General features: G+C 36.5%; 1 protein-coding gene across 1 annotated transcript in view; it reads right to left on the bottom strand.

Annotated features, from left to right (window-relative positions):
- The window catches only part of LOC124614041 (integrin alpha-4-like), a 560,480-nt gene that overhangs the window by 110,841 nt on the left and 427,972 nt on the right, over positions 1-21,667 (bottom strand). Inside the window, exons 18-19 of the mRNA XM_047142871.1 lie at positions 17,619-17,685; positions 10,328-10,444 (exon numbers count right to left, since the gene is read on the bottom strand). Coding sequence (XP_046998827.1) covers positions 10,328-10,444; positions 17,619-17,685 — 184 coding nt within the window. The remainder of the gene's footprint in view (positions 1-10,327; positions 10,445-17,618; positions 17,686-21,667) is intronic.

Below are 21,667 nucleotides of genomic sequence, written 5' to 3'. Positions count from 1 at the left end.
CTTTTCACATGAGATAAACTTTATCTCCGACATTTAATTACATTACAAGCGTCAGATTATTTAAAATCTGAACTAGGGTCATAGATTTGGTACACAAATTTTTTGTGGTGTCTGGTCTGAGTGCGGATATTATCTTGGGTATGGAGAATAGAAGCTTTCGAAATGTGGTGCTACAGAAGAATGCTGAAGATAAGGTGGGTAGATCATGTAACTAATGAGGAGGTATTGAATAGGATTGGGGAGAAGAGAAGTTTGTGGCACAACTTGACTAGAAGTAGGGATCGGTTGGTAGGACATGTTTTGAGGCATCAAGGGATCACAAATTTAGCATTGGAGGGCCCCGTGGAGGGTAAAAATCGTAGAGGGAGACCAAGAGATGAATACACTAAGCAGATTCAAAAGGATATAGGTTGCAGTAGGTACTGGGAGATGAAGAAGCTTGCACTGGATAGAGTAGCATGGAGAGCTGCATCAAACCAGTCTCAGGACTGAAGACCACAACAACAACAACATGGATTTGTTACTGGTAATAGAGTGCAAGAAATTAACTGTGTGGATGGTTTTATCAATTTTGATAATTGAGAATCAGAAATGAAGATGAATTTCGAGGGTATGGTGATAGATAACAATAATTTAGTAGGACAATTGGAGACAAGATTGATGCCAATAGGAATGGACATTGGGTATTTAGAACTGAACCTAGACTGTGGTTCTAATGAAGGTGAAAGAGGAACAACAGAAGCATTGAAGGTCCAAATGGACAAGGTAGAAGGGTTAAGTGAGCAGCAGACAGATAAGCTAAGACAAGTCCTATGGGTGAATAGAGAAGTATTTTCAGAGAAGCCAGGTAAAGTTAAAAACTTTGATTGCAAGTTAGATCAGAAACCACATTAACCCTTTGCAAGAAAACCTTTCCCTATACTGTTCACTTTGAGAGAAGCTGTACATACGGAAATTGGGAGGATGATAGAGTGTTGTGTTATAGAGAGAAGTAAAATTGAATACAATAGTCCATTAACAGTTGTTGGCAAGAAAGATGGTAGTGTGGGATTGGTCATAGATGCTAGGATGTTGAATACCATAGTGAGTAGAGAGACTGATCAAACTGAGAATATGGTACTGTGGGAATGGTCATAGGTGCTAGGATGTTTAATACCATAGTGAGTAAAGAGACTGATCAAACTGAGAATATGGCTGGAATATTCCAAAAATATTACAATATGAAATATCTGAGCAGTCTTGATCTGACAGCTGGGTACAGGCAAGTCCTGCTCACAAAGGAGTTTTTTTGGTAAATGGAAATGTTACCAATTCCCTGTGGTTCCATTTGGCTTAAATATTAGTGTGTCAGTGTTCATTCTGGCTCTCCACCAAGTATTAGGACCAGAGATGAGTTCTAAAGAAACAATGTATGTGGACAACCTTTTGATTGCCACTGAGCCTTGGGAAGAGCTTCATAGAGTGTTGAATGAGGTGTTTCAAGCTTTGAGGAAAGGGAGTGTGACCCTTAGTCTTAAGAAATGTCAGTTTGTAAGAAAAGAAATAACATTCTTGGGTAGGATCTTGTCTGCTGCTGGTATTAAGGTTAATCCTGAAAGGATGAAAGCAGATAAAGAGTGTCTATCTCCAAAGACTCGGAAATAGTTGAATTCATTCCTAGGTTTGTGCAATTTTTATAGAAATTTTGTGTCTGGACAAGTGTTCAACAACTTATGTTTAAACAAACTATTAAGTCCTAATGTACCTTTTGTTTGGATGGATGAATGCAAAGAAGCATTTAACCATCTTAAAGAGGCCATGAAAGAGGAGAGGATTTTGCACCATCTCAACCTTAGTCAACCTTTTTGTCTGGGAACTGATTCCAGTGGTTATGGTATTGGAGTTGAATTATTTCAAAATTTTGGGGAAGATGAGAAAAGGAAGATCATAGGACAATTGCTTTTGCAAGCTGATCATTAATGAGGTATGAAAGAAATTATAGTGTGACTGAAAGAGAAGCTCTGGCAATAATTTGGAGATTCAAAAAATTCAGAGACTATCTGTGGGGCAACAAAACTCATTTACACTGATCACAGAGCTCTTATTTTTTTAAGAAATTTAGATTGATGCGTACACAATTGATGACATGGACAGTGTTTATGCAAAAATTTGAGTTTGAAATAAAAAATGTCACGGGCACACAAAACAAAGTAGCAGATGCACTATCAAGGTTACCATTGGGAGAAAATGGAGAAGCAAGACAGAAAGTAGGTGGGGAATATGTTAAATTGTTCTATACAAAGGGACTTCCTGGAGAAAAGAAGATAGAAGGCATCTGTAAGTACATGAGGAGTTATCAGAATCACGACAAAATATGGAAAATGATAAAGAGGGACTTAGCTATGCCAGGTACTAATAATAAATTGGCAAAATATTACAAGGTGCATTGTGGGGTTTTATTTAGGCAAACTAATGAAAATTCAGAAGATTGGAAAGTGTGTTGGCCCAGTGAGTACATAGATGATATAATTTGTTTGAGTTTTGGAGACATAGCAGCAAAAAAGTGTATAAAAAAATTGAAAGAGTGTATAATTTTTGACAACATGGTGAAGAGAGTAAACAACCATATTAAGATGTGTGACAAATGTCAATGACCCAAAGTTACTAATCAGATGTTCAGACTTCTCATGCAAAATGTCAAACCAGATGACTTAGTGGAATTGTTAGCAGTGGATTGTTATGGCCCCTTGTCGAAAACAAAAAGGAGGTTTTGCTTATATTTTTGTAGTGTTGGAAGTATTCTCTAAATTTATAAAACTCTATCCTCTGTGTAAATCAACTGGCAAAGTGATCTTGACTAAATTAGGAGAGGACTATTGCATAAAGTTTATTAAACTGAAGGCCATATTTCCTGATAACTGGTCACAGTTTACAAGTAAGAAGTAGAAGGAAGGCCTTGCCAACCATGGAATAACAGTAACATATACACCAACTTACCATCCAACTGGTAATCTTGCGGGATGTTACATGAGGGAAATGGGCTCACTGTGTCGTACATATTATAGCAATAACCATAGTTCGTGAGGAGATATTGTGGAAAATATTGAGGATGTAATGAAAGCTGTAAGTCATGATGTAACAGGATTTGCTCCTTATGAAATTATGAAGGGAAAGAGATTTTTGGGTTTTGTTGAGGAGAAATTGTCTTTTCCCCACAGAGAGGAATTAAGTTGGGGTGAGAAAAAGAAAAGAATGAAAGAATCGGTAGAAAATAAGTTGGAGGAAAGGAGGAGGCAACATGATGAGAAAATAAAGAAGGTTGGTATTAAAGTAGAAGATCTAGTCTTAGTGAAGACATATGAAAAATCAAAAGAGATAAGTAATAAGATTTCACATTTTTTTTATGTGTATAGGAGTCCATTTGAGGTAATAAGTATACCAGACCCGAATGCATTCTATTTAGTTTACCCAAAGTCAAAGAAGAAATTTGGTCTTAAGAATATAGTAGATTTGAAACCATATTATACTAAAGTAACAAACACTGTGAGTGTGAACAAGATGGGAATTATTGTTGAGAGTAATATTTGGGATATAGGATGAATGAGTACAGGCCGAGTGTATAATTTTGCTTTGAAAGACAAGAAGATAAATTTGATGAATGGGTACTTGAAGGCAGTACTCAGAATCTAGGTGGAGGACTTAATTCCAATATTGATTACTTAATTGAAAGAAATGGTTAAAGAGGAGTTCTTGCATGTGGGATTTTGTAGTACGGTGATTTGGATTAATGAAAAAGTAAGCTGACAGATGAGGTGAGTGGTTTGTAAATGTGATGGGATATTTAATTAGTAATTTAATAATTGAGTTTGAGTTGTTACAGCATGTGATGAGAAGCAACAACTTCCAAGAGATACACCATGTTATGAAAAAAAAAAAAAAAAAACACATGCAATGACTATTTGTAAAGGGATTTAATGACAGAACATTCAAGTATACAGACAAAAGCAATAAATGAGACTCGCTGATATAGAGTCATTCATGTGAAGCATAATAAAGACACTCAAGATGTGATGGAAAGCGTAGTGTAACATGTATTGTAGGTAGAGAACTTCAGTTTTAGAATGTAAATTTATGGTTATTAATTATTTTGCTCGAATATTTCTTGTTACTCTTTTTGGATAACTAGTTTTAGGTAGATGAGACTCACATGTGTCGAGGACATAATCAAAGACCATAACTAGTTTTAGGTAGATGGGACTCACATGTGTCAAGGACATTTTATCTTGAGAGATTCTTGGGACAATCTCATGATAAAATGGTGTGGGGGGGGGGGGGGGGGGAGCACCTAATAATGAGATATAATTTTTTTCCTTTCTTTTGCTGCCTTGTACTTCATAGATATATTTTTGATGATGTAGAATATTTTTCATTTGGTTGTATAGTGTAGAAAATGAAGTGTGAATATGTTTACTTTGCTGTTTTATGTACGAGTTACTTATGTAAAGACTTAGATTTTTTCTGATGATATGTCAAATAGTTTTATTAAATGTATTGTGTGAAATAGAATTCAATGGGCAGAAGTGTTGTAAGAACAGTGGAGTGAGAGAGTTATCAATAGTTGTCGAGTTGAACAGTGTGGGGCAGACAGTCGCAGATGACTCGTGAGCATGGCAGTAGTAATGGTGGGCGATATTAATACCAGACATTAGTGTGTTAGATGTGGTTTTAAATGTGATTTTATGATGGAAATTCTAAACAAACATTGTATTACACGTATGCTATTGGTTTTTGCACAATGAAACTTGTGGCAGTGACAATGCACTCATGAACAGTTAGTGTTGTTGTTGGTTTAGAATTGAACTGTATTACATAAACTACGAATTGTAATATTGCTCATTTTCTTTACTATGATAGATGATATATGCTAAAACACTAACTGCCAATGTGGAAACCGTGAACTGTGTTGCTACGTAAGTGACTGTTTTTGCGGGAACAGTGTTATCGTGAACCATGAATATTAACAGCAGATGGACTGTCTAACTTTGCAGTTGGCCAATTATAGCAGATAGAATGTTAATTTAAACACAATGTGTGGACTGTGCTAAATTATTGTGTGTGAAAGCTTCAGCTGAACTAATATTACCTTCAAGTGCTGCATAAACAGTTACTTTGTTCTGGCCTATGACAAACAGATGCTACAAACTTATTATCACTGCTAGCCAAAACCAGATGTAAGAAAAGAGGATTATTAATACCAAGGACATGACTAGATGAACTTATGGGATTCATATCAGCAACTTCAAATTGCTTCTGCTGCTATCGTCACATCATAGCGATCCAGAACAGATAAGACTCAAAACCATTCCTCTCTAGAGAAACTCACAACTGTAACCAATTTAATTTCTTTCTGTTTTGTAACAAACAATCCCTTAATGTTTCACTCTGTAAATAAAAGTATAGTAGTGTATTGTAAAGACTGTTCACCTTCAATGATTGTTGACCCCACCACTAATAGTAGTTACTGCCATCCTTTTATTTGGTTTTACTTTTAGGTGCATTTGTACTAGCTGTTGCATGCATTGTGTGCATCTTTTGAGCGGTGTGCTTTGAGGGGTAAATACAGTTGTTTAGGCAGGAGAATTTATGTGTTGTACTGTGAAATGTGGCCAGATGTGTAAGTTCAGGCACGTGTGTAAGTTGAGGAATGTGCCATTTGAAGTTATTTACACCGACCAACTACAAAGAAGTAGCTTATTCGGCACTGGTTCAAGTTAATGTATGAGAGGGAACTTTGACTCTAACAGCTGTCAAAGTATGTGATCTTTGTTTACGTGCCACTTAATGTCAAATTTCCATTCATTCATGTTTAGATGCAAATTTATCTGGGTTTAACTGTCACTAGTAAGCAAAATTACACTATACTGTGTCCTTATTTAGAAAATTAACTTCAGAGAGTTTTACTGTTTTCTGCTAACAAAGGATATTATTATCAGAATTTTAGCAGGATTGGTAAACTTCTCATATAGAGGTTTGCTTTTGAAGTTTCGCGAAGTAAAATGGGTCCTTGGTGTTTATGCAATATTAATTTACTTCATGCTATTTTTCTTTAAACATTTTCTGAATACAAATTCACAGTCACAGTAAATCTCCAGGAACTGTTTTCTTCACATGCTCCGTCTCTAATGGTTGCACAGTTGGCTGAATGTTAAACTCTGATGTTTCTTTCTTTCATTATGAACTACACACAATAAATTCAGAAGTCCAAGAACAGATATAAGGAAAATTATTAGCCATGAAATGAATAAATTTTGTAAGGCAAATCAAATCATTGATCAATAAATTCAATAAATCCTTTAAAAGAAGCTGAAAACCCAGGAATATGAGACAGTCATCTAAGGCAGATATGTTAGATTTACTTAAACACGTATGCCATACTCGACCATCAGACATTAATTTTGCAAAACAATTAGTTAGAGAGATTGCAAATTCATTAGGTCACTGAGAAACAGTAATTCTTCTGGCTGTGACAATACTACAATCAAAGCATTAAATTCTTGGTGGACTTAGTAGTACCCTCCTGCTCTTTCTTATTTTTCATTGTAACCAGTCAATGAGCCTAGGTGTATTTTCTGAAAGACTTAAACATGCAGTAATAATGCTAGTATTCAAAATGGAGATAAGCACCAGACCACTAATTACAGATCACTCTTCATCCTTCCTGTGTCCTCAAAAATATATAAGAAGGTACAACAGTGTATTATAGAATCATTCAGAGCACAACAATTTAAGGACATCTCAATCTGGCTTCTGTAAAGGTTGCTCTATCAGGAATACAATGTATAATCTCACAAGCTCATTTCTAGTAGAGCTGAGAAAGAAAAGTCATCTTTATAATATCTTCTGTGGTTGTGCAAAGGCCTTTCATTGTCTAAATAATAAAACTGTGTAATATGGCATAATGGAACAACATATCAGAATACTTTGATAATATGCCAGCTACAAATTACAGAACTCCATATTGGTCATTGTGTACATAGGTAACAATCAAGAATCTGTTTTATATGAATATCATTTGCAGAAAACAAACACTTTGAAGTACAGCTAGCTGATTTTCATTGTAATTTTAATATATACTATTGCTAATGATCATAATCAGAATTTTAATGCAAACAAATGTTTTATTTCTTCATATATTTGTCATTTGAGTCAATCTTGTACAAGTAATGCTCAGAATGATGTACACGAACATTATGACTCCTCAGATTTTCATGCAAAAAAGCAATAGTTATTTTTGAAGCACTGAATGAAATATTACTGAAAACATGTTAGGAATATCAGAATTCATATAATTAAAAATAATTTACATTTTCAACAATTTGACGTAATTCATTGTTTACTCAACAAGAACTGTATATCCATAAGAAATGGGTAGTGTAAATCTGCAAAACTATTACTCTGTATATAAAATCGTCTCAATACCAAGTGTTTTTCAACAATTAACCATTCATATCAGCAAAAACCTGATTCTAATTCATAAAATTCCACAATCACCATCTATGTACTCTCCATTATTGTCATTTTAAGTAATCCATGCAGTAGAAGCCATGCTGTGGCAGTGCTGGATCAGTTTTTGTGCCATCAACTCTGTGCATGTCCTTATCACAGTTTTAATGTTGTAATAAACAGTAAAAGTCAATATTTGGTGTGTCAGCTACATTATTTAGTAATAAATAAGCTGCAAAATTGTCCTGATATTGCATAATGAACTGCAGGCACCATTTACAAGAGAAATTATTTATATTTCATCATGTAGTCTCATTCAAAAGAATATTTGTATTTTATCTCTCTGTATATAGCATAACAACATTTATTTAAGTATTCATCATTAATTGATATATTAATGTGTGTTATTATGTACAAAGGTATATTATATGTAAAACTGTTAATATTAACAAAAAAATCCAAATATCTCTTGCACATTGTGCAGCTGTAGATGAAATGGATCAATAAATCAAAATAAATCATGCTGAGTTATGCTAGCCACACACTGCACAGCAGATTTCAAGTCAAGTATTCATGTGTGTTCATAGCAAGAATAGCACAGTTCAACTTTGTGGAGATTGAGCTGATATGTGCTTAAAACTTCAAGAATGTCATAATAATTATTTCTCAGCTTCAGATCTACTCTAAAAAGCAAAAATTTGGAAGAAAAACAATAAAAATCACAGAAGACTACAGACACCAAAGCCAGTATTCTTAGCCAAGAATATGACCGCACAGAAAAAAATGGAAAGTAAGAGATAGCTAGCCAATAATTACTACATAATTATCGCCCAGGCTGTTACCTTCCAGTAGAACCAAATGATATACACAAAACTTACTTAAGCAGTCATTTTCCTTTTTCAGCCTGAGTATGAAGAAGCTAGAAAAGAAGCTAGAAAATTTTATAGTGATGGGGTCAATCTGAGGTGTATTGTGGAAGAGAGAAGGGAAAAATGCATTTTCTACATGGTGACACCCATACTCTGATTGAGTATCTCTCTTGATCTGTGATCCACTTTTCGAACTTTCCACTCTCCGAACTTTTTCCACAACTGTCAACCTTGAAAAGTAACCTGTGATTCAGAGTGATAAATTTTGAATTTATTATGCTAAAAAGTGATGTTTGGTCTTGTATAAATTTGTATAAATTTTAGATAATATCAACAGAAGTTTCTAACTTCTGTCTGAGCATCCTCATACATAATAGCAGTTGTGAGAGTTTAACACCAGAGTGGAATGTAACAGATCAACTTTGATAGCAAATTGAACAGTTCAGTACCACATTTTTCAGCTCATTGAGGACTAAGAAACCACCAACATTCAAATTAATAAGATAACTAAAATGTCATTACCAGTAATCACTACCTAGAGGATAATACAATATACAAATGAATGTACCTTGTGGATGCATTAAAGCAATAAAGTCATCAGTTGTTATAAACATCTGAAATTGATACATTCTAGCATATAATGAAATCATGTTACAAGTTGCTCATTTTTTATTATCAGCTAAAATACTTCAGACAAAGTTTAGCTCACAGATATTATTCAGTGTACACCTATTAGTCATCAACATTATCTACATATGTAACTATATTAAATATTTTTTGGAATAATTATGAAATTTTGTGAATTATTGTCACTCAGATTCTATAAACAAAGTCTAAAACTTACTTTCTGTTTTAAATGTCAGAACTTCCATTGACACTGATAAAAATGTTTGTTTAGTTAAATGTTTAAAACATTATAGAAATGCTGTACCTCATTTATTTATTGAGTAATTAACAAAACTGTAAAAATCGCTATTTGTGTTGCACATCTGAAGCAAATTCCTAGCCTGACTTCTTTTTTGCACTGAGTTTGTATATTGACTGTATGGTAGCAGTTGTAACATTTCCATCTGGTTGTTAAATTAAATGTGATATTTTTTAATTGTAAGACATGAAATCTGTACTGACAACACATTACCATTGTCATGAAATGTATGTAAGTGATTAAGTTTTAGAATTTGTGGTTCACTGTTGATCCAACTCATGTGATGTAAATTATTTGTTGCATTGTGGAATAAAATGTTCTAACAAACTTTTCAGTGTACCTCGGACTCATTTCACATTACACATCATAGGACCTCATTTCCATTTCAAAGTAGATTAATTATTTAAAATAGAAAGAAACATTCCACATGGGAAAAATATATTAAAAACAAAGATTCCATGACTTACCAAACGGGAAAGTGCTGGTAGATAGACACAATAAAAAAACACACAAGCACACACACAAAATTTCAAGCTTTCGCAACCAATGGTTGCTTCGTCAGGAAAGAGGGAAGCAGAGGGAAAGACGAAAGGATGTGGGTTTTAAGGGAGATGTCTGCTTGTGTCTGTATATGTGTGGATGGATATGTGTGTGCCTGTGCAAGTGTATACCTGTCCTTTTTTCCCCCTAAGGTAAGTCTTTCCGCTCCTGGGATTGGAATGACTCCTTACCCTCTCCCTTAAAACCTACATCCTTTTGTCTTTCCCTCTCCTTCCCTCTTTCCTGACAAAGCAACCGTTGGTTGCAAAAGCTTGAAATTTTGTGTGTGTGCTTGTGTGTTTTTTTATTGTCTATCTACCAGAGCTTTCTCGTTTGGTAAGTCATGGAATCTTTGTTTTTAATAGATTAATTATTTCATATCCTAAATCTTAATTTCACAGCTATTATTTTTAATTGAGATTATCCTTACATGCTTTTATAATATATAACAGCCAAAGTTATTCTTGGATTTATATAGCACAAACATACTGATATTAATGAAGGTACTTACCTCAAACTGTATAATCTTAAGGAACTCCCTCTTTTCACCATCAGACATCCACAGTAAATATGGTACATTAACAGTGATCCCTGCTTTTCTCACTGGGCTGTCACCAACTTTGTATACCTAAATAATGAAGACATTATCTTTGTTGTGAATATTATATTTTTTGTGTATCAAGGATAGTACAAGATGTTGTAAAAACATAACATATGAAGGTAAATATTACATTTAATTGAGAACTTCATTTTCATTTTTGTGTAATGTTATCGTAAGTTTCAATCCCTAATTGAGTCTTATGGTGCATATTCACTTTCTACCGAACATTCTAGTATCATCTTATCAACAGCTCTAAGACTGAACATTAATGTTTATTCACCTCACACACACACACACACACACACACACACACACACACACACACACACACAAATAAATAAATTTCTATGGAATAGGATCAACAAATACAACCACTGAAAATGTGTCAGTAAGAGGATTTGTAAAGCAATTAAGACACAATAAAAAAGCTTTGTTTGAAAGTCAACATTTAATTTCATATGAAAGCACAAAACCTTAATAATATCACAAGATTATTATTGATCTAAACTATTATACAAGATAAGAAACTGTTGTAAACAATTTTTACTGTAATTTAATTAATGTAACATTGACAATAATGAAATGCATTGATTATTGTTATATTATGTGAACTGCTCAACAGTGGCCACATGGTTCAGTCAGTCAGTCTTTCTCAGAGTTCAGTCTTTAAAAAGTAATGTATTTTGTTGGTATTAATTAATAGAGTGGAAAATAAACTTCAAAATTGTGTGTTAATTTTTGCCATAAATAAAGTGCTACCTCTTTTAATTCCTCCATTAAAAATGAACTAGTTAAAAAATGCACTGCTCTGAAGCAAGATCATTAACAACCACCTCAATCTAAGGTAAGTATAATTCTAATAGAAACAGTTAGAACAATTTGCAATACACTTGGAAAATAAGCTAGAAATCAAGCCACAGGATCTGATATTTAACATTAGTTTTAAAGAGTTGTAGTAGAATTGTTATAACATACACTATGTGATCAAAAGTATCTGGACACCTGGCTGAAAATGACTTACAGGTTCGTGGCACCCTCCATTGGGCCATGAAGTAAGGGTTCCAAAACATCCCAAAGGTGTCCTACAGGATTCATGTCAGGACTCTGTGCAGGCCAGTCCATTACAGGGATGTTATTGTTGTGTAACCACTATGCCACAGGCTGTGAATTATGAACAGGTGCTGGATCTTGTTCAAAGATGCAATCACCATCCCAAAACTGCTCTTCAACAGTTGGAAGCAAGTAGTTACTTAAAACATCAGTGTAGGTCTGTGCTGTGATAGTGCCATGCAAAACAACAAGGAGTGCAGGACCCCTACATGAAAAACATCTACATCTACATCTACATCTACATTGATACTCCGCAAGCCACCCAACGGTGTGTGGCGGAGGGCACTTTATGTGCCACTGTCATTACCTCCCTTTACTGTTCCAGTCGCGTATGGTTCGCGGGAAGAACGACTGTCTGAAAGCCTTCGTGCGCGCTCTAATCTCTCTAATTTTACATTCGTGATCTCCTTGGGAGGTATAAGTAGGGGGAAGCAATATATTCGATACCTCATCCAGAAACGCACCCTCTCGAAACCTGTTTCCATGTTTCCACTTCACTATTACACTGGAAACAATGGACCTAGGGATGTTTTGGAGTGTGAAAATCTCATGTACAGATGTATGAGACAAGTGCCACCCAACATGATGACACCATAACACCACCGCCTCCAAATTTTACTGTTGGCAATACACACACTGGCTGATGACATTTACTGGGCATTTGCCTTACCCATACCCTGCCATCGGATTTCTACATTGTTTATCATGATTTGTCACTCCACACAATGTTTTCCGCTGTTCAATTGTCCAATGTTTATTCTCCTTAAACCAAGCATTGCGTCGTTTTGTATTTACCGGCTTGATGTGTGGCTTATGAGCATCTGCTCAGCCATGAAATCCAAGTTTTCTCCTCCCCCCCCCCCCCCCCCCCTTAACAGTCATAGTACTTGCAGTTGATCCTGATGCTGTTTGGAATTCTTGTGTGATGGTCTGGATAGATGTCTACCTATTACACATTATGACTCTCTTCAACTGTTAGTGGTCTCTGTCAGTCAACAGATGAGGTTGGCCTGTATGCTTTTGTGCTGTATATGTCCCATCACGTTTCCACTTCACTATTACACTGGAAACAATGGACCTAGGGATGTTTTGGAGTGTGAAAATCTCATGTACAGATGTATGAGACAAGTGCCACCCAATCACTTGACCACGTTCAAAGTCCGGGAGTTCTGCAGAGTGCTCCATTTTGCTCTCTCATGATATCTAATGACTACTGAGGTCTCTGATATGGAGTACCTGGCAATAGGTCACAGCACAATGCACCTAATATGAAAAACATATGTATTTGAGGATGTCCGGATACTTTTGATCACATGGTGTATACCCACAACCTGGCTACTTATCATTCGTATGGGTTGAAAAATAAACTGTGAAACATTTGTGTCACCCATGAGATGACATTTGGATGTAGCCTCATTTCTTAAGTTTTGTTTTAATCTTGTACCTTTTCCAAATGAATAAATCAACTGAAAACCAAAGACGGTCTTTAAATATGTCTGCTTGTGTCTGTATGTGTGGATGGATATGTGCGTGTGTGCGAGTGTATACCTGTCCTTTTTTCCCCCTAAGGTAAATCTTTCCGCTCCCGGGATTGGAATGACTCCTTACCCTCTCCCTTAAAACCCACTTCCTTTCGTCTTCCCCTCTCCTTCCCTCTTTCCTGACGAGGCAACAGTTTGTTGCGAAAGCTTGAATTTTGTGTGTATGTTTGTGTTTGTTTGTGTGTCTATCGACCTGCCAGCGCTTTTGTTCGGTAAGTCACCTCATCTTTGTTTTTATATATAAGACTTCAATATAATGTTTACAGATTTATCTATGGGCAATAAACACTGAAGTGCCAAAGAAACTGATATAGGCTTGCATATTCAAACACAGAGGTATGTAAATAGGCAGAATATGGTGGTGTGGTCAGCAATGCCTGTATAGGACAAAGAGTGTCTGGTGCTGTTGTTAGATTGGTTACTGCTGCTACAATGGCAGGTTATCAAGATTTAAATGAGATTGAACATGGTACTACAGTCAGCAAACAAGTGATGGGACACAGCATCTCTAAGGTAGTGATGAGGCAGGGACTTTCCCATACGGCCATTTAACAAGTTGTTGTTGTTTTTGTTGTGGTCTTCAGTCCTGAGACTGGTTTGATGCAGCTGTATTATACTGCAAATATAATGAATCTGGTAAAACACCTAATCCCTGACATTGCTACAGCCGGAAAAAGGCCCTGCAAGAAGGGGACCAGTGATGACTGAAGAGAATTGTTCAATGTGACAGAAATGCAACCCTTCTGAAAATTGCTGCAGATTTCGACACTGGGCCATCAACAAGTGTCAGCATGCATACCATTCAATTAAACATCATTGATATAGGCTTTCGGAGCGGAATGCCTACTTATGTACCCTTGATGACTGCATGTCACAAAGCTTTATGCCTCGCCTGGGCCCCTCAACAGCGGCATTGGACTGTTGATGACTGAAAACATGTTGCCTGGTTGGATGAATCTCATTTCATATTTTATCGAGTGGATGGATGTGTACAGATATGGAGATAACCTCATGAATTCAAGGACCCTGCGTATCACCATGTGATTTTTCAAGCTAGTGGAGGCTCTATAATGGTGTGGGTCATGTGCCATTGGATTGATATGGGAACCTGATATGTCTATGCATGACTCTGACAGGTGACGTATACATAAACATCCTGTCTGATCACATGAATCCCTTCATGTCCGTTGTTGATTTCAATGGACTTGGGCAATTCCAGCAGGACAATGCAACACCCCACACATGCAGAATTGCTACAGACTAGCTCCAGGAACATTCTTCAGAATTTAAAAATCTCCACTGGTCACCAGAATCCCTAGAAATGAACATTATTGAGCATATCTGCAACATGCAGATGGATTTATGGACAGCCCCTCAGGATTCATGGTGTCAATTCCCTCCAGCACTACTTCACACGTTAGTTGAGTACATGCCAAGGTGTGTTGTGGCACTTCTGCATGTTTGCAGGGGCCCTACATGATTTATGTGGGTGTACCACTTTCTTTGGTTCTTCACTGTATGTATATTTTGTTTCCACTTAATGCTTGGGAGGAAGAAGTATAAAGTTGCCTGACAAAGAAAAACAGACTCGTCTAGAGAAGACCAAGCATTTGAAGTGTTTGACCCTATGATTTAGTTAATGTCATTTGGAAAGGTATTCATTCCTAGAAACTGAACATGCTTTAATGTGAAAGAATAGTGCCTTATATTGCAATTCACCTCAATGAGTACACAAGAGCCTTGTTCCATTACCCCGTAATGGTGTCTTCGAGTCTTATAATAGCATTACTGAAATGCCTACTTTTAGGACAAAGTTTATCAGTGAAAATTCCATGTATTTCAATGAGTTTAGGTAATGAACTAGGGAGTAATCTGGACTCTTCTCTTTACAGACAGTATTAATGTAAGAGTAATATATCAACCCAGGAATATTATTCGTGATTGTTATGTAAGACAACACTGTCACTTACGAGAGCATGGCTAAATCTGTTAAACTGTCGAGTAACAAATTCAACAGTGCCAAATCCATGATGGAACGTAACAGAAATAAGAAAATGATAGTCACTACCCAACATATAGCAGAGATGCTGAGTTGCAAATAAGCACAACAAAAAGACTCACAAAGTGAGCTTTCAGCCCACAAGGATTTCATTGGATATAGAACACACACAGGCACACATTCATGCAAATGCAACTCAAACACTCATGACCCCAGTCTCTGACTGCTGAAGCCACATGCGAGCAGCTGCACATGTTGCGAGACACAAGCAGCAGTTGGCATAAGGAGGCAGCTCGGTAGGGGAGGGGTGGGGATAGCAGAGTAGGGAGGGAGGACAGAGAAGTGCTGCTTGTGGGAGTATGCAGGAACAAGGTGGAGAGAGGGTAGGGCAGCTAGGTGCAGTTAGCAAATTAGACAGAGGGTGGGGGGGTTAGAGGAAAATGAGAGATGTAAAAAGACTGGGGGTGCATTGGTGAAATAGGGGACTGTCTAGTGCTGAAATTGGAACAGGGAAGAGGTTAGAGGGTAAGGACAAAGACTAACAAAGGTTGAGACCAGGAGGGTTATGGGAAAATAGGATATATTGCAGAGAGATTTCCCCGTTGCACAATTCAGAATAGCTGGTGTTGGTGGGAAGAATCTAGGCAGCAGAGGCTGCGAAGTAGCCATTGAAATGATGAACGTTCTTCTCTCATCAAGCACAGCAGCTCGAAGTATGGCGTCAGCAGCCAGAGACTGTGGTCATGTGTGTGTGTGTGTGTGTGTGTGTGTGTGTGTGTGTGTGTGAGAGAGAGAGAGAGAGAGAGAGAGAGAGAGAGAGAGAGAGAGAGAGAGAGAGAGAGAGAGAGAGAGAGAGAGAGTATTTTCTACATTAAATGCAGGTCTTGTTGATCAAAAGCTCATTTTCTGAAAGTCTTTTTGTTTTGCCTACCTGCAACCCAACATCACTGCTAGGTGGTAAGTAGCAGTTAACAAAATTCGATATATTGAAATAACTGTTCCAGAAAATGATCATAATCCTATATGTGACAAAGTAATTATTTTCAAATAAATTTGGTTCTTTGATGTTCAGCACATATAGTGATGTTATATGAATGGCAGACTGTTTATCCATGACTTCTTAAAAAAAAAAAAAAGAACCAGCTGATTTTCCCCATTTCCACATGAAGCAACTTTGCAAAACATCAACTGTGCTGCAAGAAAAAAAAAAACAGTTTGGATTCCCACAGCAAGCAAAAAAATCTATGCTTGACAAAAGGCAAAGAAAGAATGTGTAAGGAGAAAATGACGATTCATTTGCAGAAACAAAACCCTGTAAACCAAACATGTTGATGCTGATAAGGAGAGCGGATTAAAGTGCAAACATAATGATAAATTTATCCCTTGGTAGTAAATGAGGCAGTGAAAATCTGGAAAGAGAGTTCATGAGGCACTTCGAGTAATGTTTTTATGGGTGCATATATTGTACTTGTGAACGCTTTTAAGACAATCTTTTGACCATGGCACTTGCGCCAGAGAAAGATAAGCTTCATACAATAAAAAGTAGTGTCACATTCTTCAGCAATCTGCAACACTTAATGTGTCATATACCTAGCAGCAGCTGCATGTAAATACGTTTGTAGAGGTAGTATGGAATGCTGCAAGACCATCTGCTTGTGTTACCTTACAGTCATTTCTGACATGCATCCAGACTCTCAGAAGAACAATGAGATGCAATAATATTGCAATTAGTGTTGAATCACACTAAATATGCTTTTTCAGTTGCAGAAGATGAGGCTGACAAATTATTCATGGTCTCAAATAACAATATATTTAAAAGGAACATTATTAAACCCAACACAAATACAAAATCTTGGTGAGTAAAAGGCAAGATATTTCCTGGCTAAGTGCATAAGTATTGAGTCAAAAAGACAAACAGCCTTCCCAGATGCAGTACATAGATTATTTAAGCAGTACAATATGATCAAGGAGGAAATTGATGAACAACAGGAAAATTACTGAATATACGTATGCCATAGTACCAACAGCTGTCAATGGCAAAAACATCAATTGCCATTTCTGATGGTTGTCAGCATATTCATTAGAACTGCAGCACACATCTGAAGCATGTGTGTCCAGTTAAGGGGACTGGTCCATGAATACCAGGCGAAGTCTTGAAAAAATGTCAGTTTTCTAAAAAGTGTAACTCAAAGAATGAGGTTTGTAAGCCCCTATAATGCTTACCATCTTTTAAGACATCTTTTGTAAACATTTTTGTATATGAACTACATAATTTTTTTTTTGTAAGTGAAATAAACCATGCTAAATATTTATATACATCATAGGTATACCTTACTCAAAATACAAACAAAGTAGATGGTTTATTTTTTTCCTGTAAGTAAGCCAGGAATAAGTGACAACAAAGTACACAGTTAAGACACACATTTGTTTGCATGCTGTGCTATCTGTACTGTTTATATTGTGTGTCTCTTTGGAAGTGACTTGTCCATACCATTGCAAAGAATGATCAAAGGGTGATGAAATATAGTTATTTTCATAATTTTTAAATTACCTGATATGTTTGCTCAAAGACAGCATCAGTTCCACTAGAATATGACACCACCTCTTTGGCAGATTTCCTAGACATGAAGAAAGGGAATATTAAATTAATTAAACAGACAAAAATTGCAAAATATGGCAAAAGTGAATTTAGTAAAAGGAAAAATTAGGACTAGCCAGAAGAGTATTGAAATATATATATATATATATATATATATATATAGAGAGAGAGAGAGAGAGAGAGAGAGAGAGAGAGAGAGAGGGAAACATTCCACGTGGGAAAAATGTATCTAAAAAACCAAGATGATGTGACTTACCAAACGAAAGCGCTGACGGTTCGATAGACACACAAACAAACACAAACATACACTCAAAATTCAGGCTTTCGCAAAAAACTGTTGCCTCATCAGGAAAGAGGGAAGGAGAGGGAAAGACGAAAGGATGTGGGTTTTAAGGGAGAGGGTAAGGAGTCATTCCAATCCCGGGAGCGGAAAGACTTACCTTAGGGGGAAAAAAGGACAGGTATACACTCGCACACACACACATATTCATCCGCACATACAAAGACACAAGCAGACATTTGTAAAGGCAAAGAGTTTGGGTAGAGATGACAGTCGCTGCAGAAGTACAGAGGCAAAGATGTTGTTGTGTATGTTTGTGTGCCTATCGACCCACCAGCACTTTCGTTTGGTAAGTCACATCATCTGTGTTTTTAGATGAATATACTAAAACAAGATTAAAAATGCAAAACTTTTTCCCATATACATTGAAAACACAGATAAATTTCGTCTCAAATTACTCTAGCTCTCATTGTCTACGAAATTTATGTAAGTACCTACTTTCCAATAAATCCCAGCTTCAGCCCAGGTATATGATACAAATTCAGTATGTAACACACTAGTGAGAGCATTCATGTCACATACTGATGCTGTTCAAATAACATTCAACTTTATTTGCTGGAATGACCAAAATAATAATCCTTCTATGGACATAAGGCAGCACTTCAAATTAGTAGTATACAAACTCTGTTACAGAATACTTTGTGTGAACTATAATAGCAAGAAAGTGCCTTAACACTTTACATTTGAGCTTTCCAGTACTGTAGAGCACAATGAAATACGACAGATTAGAATTTTTTCACATCAGACATTTGGTTGGAGTTCAGTTCTGGCTTCTGTTTTTCTTAATCTTCACTGTCAGTATCTAGCTTCTGTTTGTGCTCTTAGTTAATTCCTTACATAGTTTTTTAGTTTTCCTGTTTGTTCTTTCTTTCTTCCATTTCCTCTTAACATTTACCATCATTTATTTTTCTTCTCCTTACTCGTATTTATCTTTTATTTTCTCACTTTATTACTGGTGTTGTCCTGTCAAAGTCATCTGGATCTTACCCTCAGCACCAGCTTCTCTGAACTAAGCAGATTGGAGTTATAATTACAACACATCCTCCACTCCCATAATCATCCTGGTCTCAATCTCCAGTAATCCATTGTCCCTACACCCTCAATTCAACAGTTTTCAATTCTGTTGTCCTGTAACCCCCTAATAATTCCCATACCTGTGTCACCTGCAGCATGTGTCACTCCCCACAGGCTCAGACAACCATGTACCACATGCACAGCCCATGTAACTGCCACCACTTCCTTCCTGCATTTCTGTACTCCATACGTTGAGAGACGAGCTCTGACAGCTGGCAGTGCAGTAGCCAGTATTCAACATGGATGGGCAGAAAGCCAGCGGAAGGTGGAGCTGGGTGACAGGCTTTCCCGTCCCACTCTTCTGCCCGTGGAAACAATCAGATCCTTTAGAACCTAACAATGCCCCATCATTCATTGTAGCATTCCTGTAGGGGCAACATTCTGCTGACCGATGTGTTCCTTGGTGGAATATTTTTTCACATGTACTACCAGTGTTTGTCACCTTACACATACACACACATAAATATGTTATTTAATGATGTTGCAGTCATTTGACTGCAACAATTTTTATTGTATTGTTGTACAGTTCAGATTTTGCTGTATTTCATATCAATCTGATATCTTTTGACATATAAATAAGTTACTGTACTTGAAAATGGCCTATGGCTGAACTCTGGATCATATAACAATAAAATAAAAATTATTACCATCAAATGGCAGTAACAACATTAAAAAATTGCCATGAGTATGGTTCCAGCTGAAATAAAAATTACACACAAACAGATTTTCAACATTAGCAAGGCAAAGCAAATTGCACAAATGTTACATGTAAAATATCAAATAAGGATGTTACCTCTATTTTTCATGTGGGAGAACAGAAAACCGAAGATCATCATTATCTGATTGGATATCTCTCATTATGACCACATAGTCTTCGGTATCTTTGCTGCTGCTGTCCTCATTGTCTGATAAAGGAATTACAATATAATGAACAGATTCTTCTATGTTTGACCTTGTAATCTCTTTCCACACGTGGTTCACAACTTTCTGACATTATTCATCTGATAGCCTCATTTACCAGCCTCTCTGTGTCTTGCAACATAAGGGTTTTGTTTCTCTCTGCAACATCTGCTTTTATTTCAGCCCAGATGAGTTCAATTGCATTGTAATGGCAGTGGTACGGTGGAAGACATATAACTTTGTGGCTATGGTTCTCTGCTAATGCATCAATCACATAATGTGTCTTCTGAGGCTTGTATCATTTCACTAATTCCAGAAGTTCCACCTTCCACATATTCTGTTCAAAGCCAATTTTAATATCCTTCAACCAGCTGACTATTTTGTCTCTCCTTGCAGCAGCTGATGATGGCTTATTTAATTGTACGGAATTGCATGGCATACTGTCCATTACAAAAACACTACCAGAACTGACATTTAGTAGAAAACAAGTAACAAACCAGTCTTTGAATGTATCTGCATTCATCTCCTCATTATAGTTGGCAGTTTTTTTAACTGAAACATCATCATAACACTGGGCACAAAATGGTTCATACAGCCAGCATTAACTATAATTAGTCACCATCCCTTACTAGTTGGCACACTCATAGTTCCATGGCACACGTCATCTGTCCATGCGACGGAATGTGCATGATGCATGATGACCCATGTTTTGTTAATCCATATTACATTTTCCAGATTCACTGCTAGCAATTCATGCAGGAAACATCATCACCATGCTACAATGTCTCCGTGTTCCTTTAATACCTTTTGTCCTGAGAACTTTTTCCAATGGAAGCTAATTTTTTTCGAAACAATGAAGAGACTTGTCGTTCTGCCTGTGAAAAAACCCCTGTCTATCAGTGACCCCATCAACTTTTTAAGTGATGGATACTCCTTCCTGCTGTAGTATGGGTATATGTGCTGCCTGATTGCACTTCCATCAAAGTTGTCTGTTTCAGATACATGATATCATCGCTTCCTTGACCTTCCAGGCATCACAATAACAGAGCTTGCAGCTGAGTTGGCAGCCTCGTTATCATTTGTGACTCTCTTCACTGTTGCTGTGGAGATGTTCATTGCTTCTGCCAGTCTGTCAACTACTTTACTCATTGATATCAAAGGCCCAACATTGTCCCTTTCTGTTTCAAAGCAAACACGCAATCTGTATATAAATTTACGTGCTTGCGATTTCAGTGTAGCTTCTTTCCCTAAAGCCCTCTACACTGCACTACAGGCTTTTCCACTTATACACACACTTATACACACTTTTACACTTATATACATGGCAAGAAACTCACAGAAGTAGTGGAAACACACATATATTTATCAATTTGTAAATCTTTGTTTATAATTATCACATACAGTGTATACATATTTGGACATGTTATGACATTATACTTTTGTGAAGAAGATGTTGACATCAGCTAAACCAGTATTAAGTAATACATTTTCAGTTTACATAAATGTAAGCCCAAATGTCCAAGTTCTAATGATTTATAATATCCCAATTTTGCAGGCTTCTTAAGATTATAGATTAGTCTGTTAAACTAATAAAGCAAAATAACAATAATTGTGCAACTGACAACTAAATTTTATTCTGAAATATATACTACATTTGCTCTGCAAACAACAGCTATGAATTAAATCA

Source organism: Schistocerca americana, chromosome 4 (assembly GCF_021461395.2).
Source record: "Schistocerca americana isolate TAMUIC-IGC-003095 chromosome 4, iqSchAmer2.1, whole genome shotgun sequence".
Classification (NCBI taxonomy): domain Eukaryota; kingdom Metazoa; phylum Arthropoda; class Insecta; order Orthoptera; family Acrididae; genus Schistocerca; species Schistocerca americana.
The sequence above is the reverse complement of the archived record's forward strand: the minus strand, read 5'-3'. Positions and strand labels throughout refer to the sequence as shown.